The sequence below is a fragment of the Xiphias gladius genome, chromosome 20 (genome assembly GCF_016859285.1).
Source record: "Xiphias gladius isolate SHS-SW01 ecotype Sanya breed wild chromosome 20, ASM1685928v1, whole genome shotgun sequence".
Lineage (NCBI taxonomy): Eukaryota > Metazoa > Chordata > Actinopteri > Istiophoriformes > Xiphiidae > Xiphias > Xiphias gladius.
Genome location: NC_053419.1, coordinates 5371751 through 5383622, shown reverse-complemented (window position 1 = coordinate 5383622; position 11872 = coordinate 5371751). Strand labels below are relative to the sequence as shown.

Genomic DNA, 11872 nt, shown 5'->3' with positions numbered 1-11872 from the left:
TCATTGCTGTTTGCGCTATGCATACAGTTCCCATTCAGCCAGTCTTACAAGACACCGTAACCCCAGAATGTTTTTGTTCGCGTGTGATGGGTGGGGAATATCCATTGCCGGGCGCGACCGTTCATTCAGCGTTTCTGCCGCTGATGCCAACTGTCGATAATCCGGCCGCAGTAAACACATGAGCTGAGGAGTAGCCCGCTGCACATGAATCAGCACTTAAGAGGGCTATTCTTGGGTACTACAAGAGATTACTGTACCTCATCAAACATTTATCACCACGCCACAATTAAGAAGAGCCAGGCTAAAGGGCGCAGAGGAGGAAACTAACGCACGGATAAATAGGTTATACGGGCCTTGTTTCCTTTTTCAACCTGGCTTGAAAGATGGAAATTGAATTTATTTGAAGGTTTGGACGACATCGAAGAGAATTTAGATTCTGCAATAACACAAATATTTTTAACGCTGATTCTGATATTAATTGGTGTGTTATATTTTAAAATATCGGTTTTAGGCACAACAATTATACAATTTACACGTGACTTCATGTCCACCACCAAAGGCAATGAATAAACACGACATTTTCTGATTTGTTTGGTCTGCAAGTTGACTTTCACATCCTCATGACGGTAAAAACACAAGCAGGAAACATTAACAAAAGAAAAAAAAAAAAGAAAAAAAAAAAGAGGGTATCACGTGGAAACCGGTAACGGATTTACGGGATTCGGGGCTGAAACACACAAAACAAAAACACCAGTATGTTCCTTTACATTGAGGGTTCCCACGCCCATATAAAAAGCTAGTAGCGCCTCCTTGTGGACCAGGAGACCAAGCCCTAGCAACAGACTCGATCACTTCCCAGACCTCACTACCAGACTTATTAATGGTATGATATTCATAAGACAACATTGGTAAAATGTTGACGGTTTATTTACATGTATATACAGGCGACAATAAAAGGTGCCATAACAACAACAAAAATAAGATTTGATGAAATTCTTCTAAAAAAAAGAAACAAAAAAAGAAAAAATCAACATATACATATTACACAGAATTTCACATTTGGAATTACTTTAAAAGGGAGGCACACAGACATAATATAATGCAAAATACATGCGGTACATACACAAGGTAGGAAAAAAACATTACATAATGTACAAATAAACAGCAATATTCAGGGAAGACATGTGCACACAATTGCCTGCTAGTGGAAATCACATTCACTTCTATGTTGCGGTGAGACTGTAAGCTGACAACAAGTTTCAGAACCAGCGTCTTGCTGTCCAGACCAATCTCACTGATGGAGCTGGCAAAGAAGGCAATTTGGGGACACAGTGCATGAGTGACACTCCCAGTAACAGGCAACAAAGTGAGACATAAGGTAATAAATCTAACCAAACTTTGCTGGCAATCAACTGCATCCTTTGGGGGAAAAAAAAAAACATCAATCATCAATAGTGCGGCAGCTCCTCGGGCTCTGTTACCCATGAAAGTTTCCAAAAATTGCCTTTGGTATTACTGCCTTACGGTCTCACCAGTTCATTTAATTTGTGTGTGTTGTGTGCACATGTGCATTAAAGCATAACTCTGGAATAAATTTCTCTCGTGGCTCATTGTCTACCATGGTAGAGGCACTACCAAGGTCCAAATATACATTTACTGCTCTGATATGGTCTGCAAATCTTTGTATTCTTAAAAGTATAACAACTTACACTCATCCTGATGAAAAAAGGGGTCAGAAAAGTTGAGACAAATGTCGTCTAGTTTCAATCAACTTCCATTCACTCTTCAGAATCAAGTAAAGCTTCAATGTAGCAATAGGTACCATTAAATATATATACACACTACATGGCCAAAAGTGTGCCGTCATTCTGTTATTCTCATACATTATTGTTCTCATTTACAAACCTTAGGGATAACAGAGGAGCCTCCACTCTTCTGGTTTTGGATTTGCACATGATTTCACAATCTGGCTGCATCAGTGATTTGCTCCCATTCAGCCCCAAGAGCATTAGTGAAGTCAGTCACTGATGTTGGGTGATACGGCCTGGCCCGCATTCAGTGTTCCCATACATCCCAAAGGTATTGGATGAGGTTAAGGTCAAGACTTCCAAACTATGGGAAAACCACTTCTTTATGTAGCTGGCTTTGTGCACAGGGCCATCATGACCTCAAAACAAACTGTTGCCCCAAAGTTGGAAGCACACTGTTGTCTAAAATATCACAGTATACTGTAGCAAGATTTAAATTCATTGGTACTATGGGGTCCAAACCAGAAAAAACAGCCCAAGACCAAATGTGCACAAATGTATATGATGAGGGTGTCTGCATACTTTTGGTCATACAGTGCATTTTGGCATTTAGTAATGCACAAAATAGGTCGTCTGCCCCTTTTTTGAAAATACTACATTATAACTCCAGTAAGCATTGGAAATGTTTCGTTAATTTTCACACTATTAGAAACACAAATGATAGAAAACTGGATTCTGGTGTGACCTGAAACATCTGTCTAAAAAATCTAAAAAAAAAAAAAATGAAAAAAAGTGCTATGTTTTAAAAAGGTGCCAATGAGCCAAAAGAAAAATTACACTGTTGTTATGTTTTACATCTCGAATGGCAGATGAAGACTGCTCTCTGCTTGGTGATTTGAAAGCACAACCACTAACTGCCTCTTCTCAGTTGACACGGCATGCTCGTATCATCAGCAGCTGCAGCAGGATGAACAGCGGCGAGAGGATGAGGCCAAACCACAGGTCTCTGGCTTGCTCCTGCTCTGCCAGCTTCTGACACAGCAGCACCTCGCACACCAGCTTCAGGCTGAGCACCGTCAGCACCCAGAGGAGCCGCAGGACCGCCAGACGCTTCTCATTCTCCTGGTAAAGACGGATGGACACGATGGCCGTGAAGTAGGTGCTGAGGCCGTCGGCGGCAAACAGCGGGACGAAGACCAGCCACCAGCTCAGTGTGGGTGTGAACATGTCGGCTCGCAGAGCAACCAGCATGCTGAAGACCAGCAAAGCTAACAAGTGGAGAAACAGTTCAAAGGTGGCGAAGCCCAGCCACTGGACCAGTTCCCTAAGGGAGAACAGCATGGCTGAGCAAAGTGGTGTCTTCAACCAGGGTAGGACTGACTGAGGACGGCCAAGTCACGCACTGGGCAGCCCTGGTTAGGAGTCAAAGTGCTCCAGAGTTAGGATAGCAGAGGGTGGCGGTGAGGTGTCACTGATTATGCCTGAGCACGAATGGTGAAGTACTGAAGAGATGACCCTCTTCTGTCTTGGCTACATCTTTAAATCCACACTGAACAGAGGTTGATCGGGAATGGCGACTGCAAAGTGCTCCCAGTCTCAGCCTCCCTGGAAACCCTTCCTCCCACACCTTTGATATAGAAAAAATAACATTAGAAAAAGGGGATACAATGTGCCGCATATGACAGAACTGACTTTAAAAAAAAATAGCGTCAGGTATACCACCACAAACTATCTGTAATTCAGAGTGGACCGGGCCCAAATCACATCTCATGGTATCGGGAAATAGCTTGTGAAGATACCCGGTGAAACCAGCTGTCTTTCTCCACCATTTCACCCCAGTGTCAGTTCAATATTTGGCCTGATCAAACTCGCTTAGATACCGGCTGATACTGGTGGACTGAGTTTAAACTGACATACGGTGTAATATCAACGTTACAGTTCAAGACGAGCTACAGTTACACAATGATACGGACTGTAGCCAATCCTTCTACTACAATGTAAACTAACCACAGTCAGAGATGATGCTGCGCCCCGAATTACAACAAAACGCATTTATACGCATATACAAGTGTATATTACTGCGACAACACATTACCTTACCTTAACAGCAGTCGTTTTTTCCCCACTCCATTTATCTGGACGCCAAACTGTCATTACACAAAGCTAAGCTTTGTAGCTTCGGCTTTTTTCTCTCTCGCGCTGAGGAATAATCGCGAGAAGACTAAACTTGGATTGTACGGTGGCCGAAAAGACTATACAATTTCTGGGACTTTAGTCGTTAATTTGCATATTTAAAAAAAAAAAAGTCTTCGTTTTGTTTTCCAATGCTTGCACCTGTAATATTCACAAATTCTCTATTTTTTCTGTTACAATAAGATATACTAATAATACCATCATTACCATTGAGGTGGTTTCTTTCTATCTCTGGAGACTCCCGTCAGTAGGTGGCGGTAGCGGCCGCCCGCGAAGCGTCGATTTAAATAGAAGGAGACACACTGAGCTGACCGAACTGAGGAGAAGTCGCAGGCTCACACACACTCACAGGTAAGTACAGTGACTTTATTTAGCATTTATGCAGGTTTAATACTTGTCTCTGGAGTGTAATTTCACAGATTTAACACAATAGTTGCCTCGGGTTGTGGTTTTAAAAGGACACATTGATTACATAGTTAATAGTCAAGGTGACAAAATGACATGTAGCTTACTGGAAAAAAAAAAAAAAAAAAAACATACGCGTGTCAAAAGGAATTTGCAGGGGTCTTTAGTAGTGTCAAACTATGTCGGATTAAAGCTCACTGCTCCTTGTAACAGAAATGGTTTGTCGTCCTAACGTTGCAGTTCGGCATTTACTACAGGTACTTTGCTTCACATCCGTGGTCATAAGTTTAAGGACATGACATGAGGCTAAGATCGGATCATGTTAGCACCGCAGATCCTAGTATCACAACATGTGGTATCAGTGATGTGATGTGATGTTGTGCATGACTTACTGTTAAGGGTCCGGTAGTTTTTATTCATTATAAGTGTCACGTTATTAGTGTCTGTGTGTTTTTAATTGTGACCCCTGATGAAAGTGAACTCTCAGCTTTGCTAAAATAACTGTATGACTGGAACAGTTCATCTAAAGACAGCATGTATGCTGGGTATTCTACATGGTGACACGAAAAATTATTAGAAAAACAACACAAAATAATCAAGCTGAGTTCCGCTGTTATGCAGGATTTCATAACTGCATGCAATCTGATTCTACTGACGCAACAAAGTCACTTAAAGATAACGTTGAATTAAAGCCCATCTTTATCGTTCCTCGGTCGATACAAAAAATGTATTCATAATCCAAGAAAATGATCTTTGTCCTGCTGTGGGAAAAAAGTTCAGGATTGCCGTGTCATGGTTGCTCAGAGGAGGCATGTGCATTGAGACAAAAATGCTCAAACACTAAGAGGATAAAAGGTTTTTATTTAATATAAGTTTGAAAACCTGCAGCTTGCTTACTCTGCAATGAGACAGGGCCAAGGTGCTGTTTGGAGAAGCAGTGTCACGCATGCTTGGTCAGTTTTAACGGTGACTGAACTGTGATGAAGCTCTAGAGCATGAGAGCTGCATTTTTGCACTGCTCATTGACTAAATACAAAAAAGAACCTTCCCTGTTCCCGGCGTTACTTTCTGTCCTTTATCATTGATCATCTCTCTACTTCAGGGTAAAGATGCAGACACCAGCGGGGTCGATCATCCACAGCGGCTACTTCCACCCGACACTCCGATACTGGCAGACCTGCGTTGCAGATTTAAGACCTGACAATCTCATCTACCCAATCTTCATCACGTAAATGAAAATTCTGTTTCCTATAAGTGACGCCAACTTACAGTCAAATACAATAACAAATAACACAAGTGTGCAGGGGGTTTGACTGATGTGATAGTGGCCAGAAGAAGTCAACTATACCGTGTTTTTGACATTTATTCTTGAGTGGACTTCCGCCTTCTCAACGCTGGTTCTTCGTCGCTCTCTCCCACAGAGACAGTGCGGATGCAGTGGAGCCCATCGGCAGCCTGCCAGGACAGGCCAGGTGAGAGAGACATCCACGAATACTGTCATAGCCATCTCACAACTGCAAACTATCCGGTTTAAATCTTCACAACAGCAAGAGGCCTGATTTTCTGAGCTACTTGCAGAAACTGTTTCTGCTCATAAGGAACATTTCTAATTGCACTGTGTTGACTGGGGTGTTTTAAAGTATTAATTTAGACACAAATCACATGACACACACAGTGTCGCCCTACAGCTGTGAACCCATTGAGGGCGTTGTCCTCAGATAAAAGGAGTCATGCAGGGCGGACCCAGAGCCAAACACTGGACCTGGACCAAGATAAGAAGAGAATCCGTTAGACCTTTATTCCTCACAAAACAAAACCAAACTGCAAACCTGCCCTCATATTTTGTGCTTCTGAATTACAAGACACTAGCCTTGAAATTTCTGTTTGAAATGTGAAATTTTGTGTCAGTATTTATAGTAATATAACAAAATGTCCCTGAGATTTTGTTAATTTTTCCTTATACGAAACTAGAACAGGAGGCTCATTTTTCACTGCGATTTCAGTCCTTCCCTCAAAGGTCCTCTTGTGTTTCATTACATTCATATAACATGTATTATATGTATTGTCATTAATAGATATGGGGTGAACAAGCTGGAGGGAATGTTGCAGCCGCTTGTGGACAGTGGCTTGAAATGTGTGCTGATTTTTGGTGTTCCGGCAAAAATAGCAAAGGTATGTAAAAAAAAAAACTAAAGGAGGGGAAAAGGCATGTTAATCACACCAAAAGAACATGAACTTTTGCGTCTTGTTTGCTCTGCCTCGTCAATAATTTTTTAGAAGTAGTTAGATGAAACATTAATGGGACTGGCTGTTTGTAGTGTTGTTTACGTTTATTACTGTATTTCTCTGGTAAACGGGAAAATATGCTTTCTAATTGACCCGGTCCCTGTACATTTAACTCAAAGCAATAGTATAAGGCTTTAAATAATACATTTATAATAGACTGTAAAGATACAGTGTATTATAGATACAGACAAATACTATCTGTCCAAAAGTATGTGGACGTTTGGTCTGTGGCTGTTTTTCATGGTTTTTGGCGGGATGTAGAAGAGATGTAGAAGAACTTTTCTGGCCTGCACACAACCCCATCTGACACCTTTGGGATGAAATGGAACACGGACTGCAAGCCAGACCTTATCACCCAACATCAGTGTTGGACCTCACTAACACTTTTGTGGCTGAATTAGAGCCCACCCCTGCAGACAGGTTCTAAAATCTTGTGGAAAGCCTGAAACCACGAGAGTGGAGGCTGCTTATAATAGCGGACTAATGTCCATGGTTATGGAATGGCATGTTCTGAGTGGCAGCAAAACTGTTTGTTTAGGCTCAAACTGCGATCATGTCTTTTCTCATCAGGATGACACGGGTTCAGGTGCAGACACAGACGATACGCCGGCTGTTCTGGCAGTGAAGAAAATCCGATCTTTGTTCCCAGAGCTGCTGGTGGCGTGCGACGTCTGCTTGTGTCCCTACACGTCACATGGACACTGTGGTCAGTGTCTCATCAAATCATTTACCTCCTGTTTATTTCACATAAAGAGTGTAAAAGGACAGAGATAACTTGTACCACATATTTAGGTTTTATTACTCATATGTTTATTTCCCCCCAGGTATTCTGAACGATGACGGTACTCTGAACAATGACGCCAGTTGCCTACGTTTGGCAGAAGTGTCGCTTGCCTACGCGCGGGCCGGTAATTCTTTTTTCTTTCTTCGGAGTGTGAACAACATGAATCTACTACTCTTCCCTTCTCCTCATTGTGTACTGCTTGTTGATTTTAATGATCTTTTAAAATCAGGGAAACACCATTTTTTAAACAAATTTATTTATTATCATCAAGTGTTTTCTTTCACCCATAGTGCTTCATACAGAAGCTGGTTTGATGCATTTTGTCTTAGAATTTATAATTGTGTTTATAATTTGAAAGTTGTCAAAAGTGAAAGAGCCAGAGCGCCTGTTTCTTCTGCATTCTGGGATTTGGTGTGTTTCTTTTGCGTGTCTCTTAGGCTGATTCCTGTATTTTTATTCTTTTTTTATAATATTTTAAATTTGACTACTTTAGGAACAAGCAAAAAATATATAGGATTTAGTTTCCCATACCAGAATGCTGGCATTGTGAAGAAGGCTTTGAACAGACATTTAGACCATATTGAGAAATGTGAATTATATATATTTATAATATGAATTTTCGATGTCTAGTTAAAGTTTTATGAGAGGATGGACATTTGGAGGCATGGGCTCATGACCTCAGGATATGTACAATCCTGTGAGTGGCCCTGCACTCACCAGTAATGTTAGTTCCACATTTACCCAGATAGGTAAAGATTTAGCCTTGAAGGTAAAGTTAAACAGGACTAATAGAAGTTTGGTGTATCCCTAGTTATGTTGTCTTGGTCATGTGTTCTACAGGCTGTCACATCATCGCCCCCTCGGACATGATGGATGGAAGAATCGGAGCTATAAAACAAGCACTGATAGCCAATGGTTTGGGAAACAAGGTGAACAACTGAAAATAATGCAGGCATTGTTATTATTTTATCTTCTTATTGTCAACAAATCCCTTGAAAAACCAAAACCAACAATGTGTGCTAGTCCATCTCTCAATACTTCAAGACTTCTCTTTACCTTGTTGGTGGCACCCAGCCCCAAACAGCTCCCAAATACATAGTTTCATATTTACAAAGGGCTCAGTAATTTCCTAACACAGCTGGTCACCGCAGTTTTTTAACAGATGTTACTGAAACAGGAGAAAATAGTTCATTTGCTGGGGACTATTTTCAGCTGCGGATGAATCCACATTTGAAGCCTCTGAGTATTTATGGCAGCAGGATTGTGAGTGTTTAAGTGAGTAAAAATAAACTTCAGTCTGTGCTTTCATGGTAATAGGTAGGAACACGTCATCCATCTTAAAAGTGTGGCTCGATGATGTGTTTTTAATAGTTTTTGGACGACAATGGAGCTATGTGGCATAGAGGAATAAGATATATCAGACTTTGGATACACAGACTATACTTGTCCATAGGATCAGTTCAGGATCAGTTGCTGGTGTTTTATGTGATTTTTTTTTTTTTTTTTTTTTTTTTTGACAGTAAGAAAAATAATTATATATTATTGTATAATTATATATTAATAATTATTAATTATATTGCAGTGCTTATTATAAATCATGTAAATATTACAAAATGTTTTTGTAGTAATAGTAGTTTCTCGTCATTTTTTGTGTTGTCCATCTCCAGGTGGCAGTGCTGAGCTACAGTGCAAAGTTTGCCTCTTGTTATTATGGTCCTTTCCGGTAAGAAAGTGCTCTTGGAACAGTTGTCAACAGGTCAGTGAGATAGTACTTTGAAGCGAGAATAGACTGAAGCTCCCTGCTGTGTTTCTTTATAGAGATGCTGCACAGTCCAAACCTGCGTTTGGGGACAGACGCTGCTATCAGCTGCCTCCTGGAGCGAGAGGACTCGCCATTCGAGCTGTGGTAAGTTGATTCGTGCATGCACATTTGGCTTATAGATGTGATGTTGACGCAGTGGTGGGAAGTCTCGCTTTTGTTCTGTGCTGCAGGAGCGAGATGTGAGAGAAGGAGCTGATATGCTGATGGTGAAACCAGGTCTGCCATACTTGGACATCGTGAGAGAGGTCAAGGACAAGGTCTGTAACTAAATCAGTTAAGTTCAATGAAGAACAATGCTGCAGCTTTGCATTTTGGGAAACATACTCAATTGCTATGAAACAGATGAGAAAATCCCAGAAGCATATTTTGAAAAGTGTCAGAGAGATTTCCTTCAATACTTTTTGAAATCTGACCGAGGTGTCCACGTTGGGATTGGTCTTTGTTTTCCTCACGTGTCTCCCTTCAGTTCCCTGCTCACCCCTTGGCGGTGTACAACGTGTCAGGGGAGTTTGCCATGATGTGGCATGGAGCGCAGGCTGGAGCGTTCGACCTACGGGCTGCTGTGATGGAGGCCATGACCGCCTTCCGCAGGGCAGGTGAGAGGGGAGGGGGGGGTGTAAGGGGGACACACACAGACACACACACACACTCAGATCACCTGAACATAGACAGTGTCCACACAAAGCCAGCTAAATTTGGGAACGTATCCTTTTCTCCCCAGTTCGGCCCTCCTTCCACACTAAGATGGTGTTGTTCACCCAGAAAAACTGAGAGTGGAGAAATGGCTGCGATTGTGGCTCTATCACAGTAAATGAAAGAATGTAAACATGGTGATTGCACTGTAGGAGTCTCCTATTCACTAATGAGACAAGGAAAACCTTCCACCATCACTCTACATCGCAAAGTCAATGAAAGAATGTAAAAACAGTTACTGAGCTGTATATAAGTAAAGCATGATAATTAGGGGACTGTCATTGACCCCTTGCATCAAGTATAAACCCAGCTTTAGTCTGGACGTACTCTGACTGTGCTCGCTGTGCGTTGTTCCAGTCAAAACAGATGAATGAATGGATGAACACTGCGGAAATCTATTAATTTGACTTAAACCACACTTGTACACTTGTTTCTAAGTACATGAAAAAACAGTTGTTTTTCCTCTCACTTTAAAATTTGTAAGTGCAATAAAACGCATATTTTCAGTTCACTACTAGATGCGATCTGACTAATCAGTTTTCCCCGCTCTGGGATGCAGGTGCCGACATCATCATCACCTATTACACACCTCAGCTGCTAAACTGGCTCAAGGAGTAAAGAACGCAGATCTGAAGCCAAAGGATGAATGGACCTAGAAACGGACCAACAGACAGACTCCTTTAAAACCACACTTGCTGTAGACTCAACCATACTAACAAAGAGCACTAAAGGAAATAAATGTATGAAAACAAGTAATCTGTTCAATTTTAGGCCTTTATTCTAGGGTTTTCTGTGCAGTTTTGTGCTAACAATTCAGGTAGAGGGCTGTACGTTTATCTTTGTATTGCCTGCTTTGCTGCAGTGGTAATACTTAGAAGAAAAAATATAGCTTAAGCTATATTTTTTTCTTTTAAGCTTTTGAAAGGCTACTAATGAGCTTAACATTGAAAATGCTAAATTTGATAACCTTGTTGGTGTTTTTGAGCAGAAGATGTCTCCTGTGTGTCATTGAGGTCAGCATTAAGTGAAGTCAGTCATCTCAATAAACTAATATGATTATGAAATGTATATTTGTATGAACCTGGGCCCCGCAAATGTCTGATATATATGTGACTGCTGCCTCAGCTGATGCACGGTCATCCCCTAACAAGCTCTTATTTACTGAAGGAAATAAAATCTCTCAGAGCTACAAGTGTGTGTGTGTGTGTGTGTGTGTGTGTTTAAAGTAGTTGCATGCTGCTTAATGAGTCCCCCTTGGGCCTGGGAATGCTGCAGAACATGTCACAACTTAACCACTGCTGTATTAAAAACTTTCACACCTCTTATTTGTATAGACAAAGTACCTAAAAACAAAGTCTACCATTAGTACAAATTGACTTAATTAAATAAAATTGTCTCAAAGTGTAGTCAAGTTAATGAGTGGGTTCCCATTTGTTTGTCAACTCTTACCTGAGTGACACAATCGACTTTGATTGTCACACTATTCCACTGACTACAGGTGGCAGTAACACGCCATGAAATGCAGCAATGCCCCAGAAAGGGTTGCAAAGAAGAAGACCACTACCAAGAAAACATGGATGTCAACAGTGCTGGTTTCAAACTATTAAGAAAAAATGACATTGTAAATTTTTTATGAGGAACATAACATTTGTTAGACCGAGGGAATACCACAGTGTGTTTTGGTGAGTAACACTGTAAACAGAAACTTTTTTTACAAGAAAACTCCAGAGAGCATCTTTAAGTTATACTGATTATCCATTGATAGATTAATTCCAAGCGTAGTAGTGTAGGTCAAAAATATCAAATTTTTAGAACATTAATTGTAAGTGGAATTTACGTATGATAAAAGTAGGTGCAATTTAATATACTTAAAAAATATAAGGGTAACTTATTTTCTCTTAAAATATCTCAATCCCCCACCCTAACAGACACACAAAGACA

At 40.9% G+C, this 11872-nt stretch overlaps 2 protein-coding genes across 4 annotated transcripts; one reads left to right on the top strand and one right to left on the bottom strand.

The window, feature by feature from the left end:
- Positions 1 to 935: 935 nt before the first annotated feature.
- On the bottom strand, positions 936 to 3952 carry tmem203 (transmembrane protein 203). 3 transcript variants are annotated; one of them, XM_040156660.1, is made up of 2 exons: positions 3844 to 3952; positions 936 to 3375 (listed from the first exon to the last, which is right to left on the bottom strand). In XM_040156660.1, the coding sequence occupies exon 2, from the start codon at positions 3087 to 3089 to the stop codon at positions 2673 to 2675; it is 417 nt and encodes a 138-aa protein (XP_040012594.1). In that variant the 5' UTR covers positions 3090 to 3375; positions 3844 to 3952; the 3' UTR covers positions 936 to 2672. The 3 variants fall into 3 exon arrangements, with proteins under 3 accessions (XP_040012594.1, XP_040012593.1, XP_040012595.1); XM_040156659.1 differs by having other exon boundaries at positions 3849 to 3952; XM_040156661.1 differs by lacking the exon at positions 3844 to 3952 and adding an exon at positions 3756 to 3841.
- Positions 3953 to 4172: 220 nt separating this feature from the next.
- Positions 4173 to 11294, top strand: alad (aminolevulinate dehydratase). Its single transcript, XM_040158019.1, has 12 exons — positions 4173 to 4292; positions 5449 to 5574; positions 5768 to 5818; positions 6422 to 6518; positions 7203 to 7338; positions 7457 to 7540; positions 8257 to 8345; positions 9084 to 9139; positions 9235 to 9322; positions 9409 to 9495; positions 9705 to 9834; positions 10491 to 11294. Exons 2-12 carry the CDS (start codon positions 5456 to 5458, stop codon positions 10547 to 10549), a joined length of 996 nt encoding a protein of 331 aa, XP_040013953.1. The 5' UTR covers positions 4173 to 4292; positions 5449 to 5455; the 3' UTR covers positions 10550 to 11294.
- The last annotated feature ends 578 nt before the right edge of the window (positions 11295 to 11872 follow it).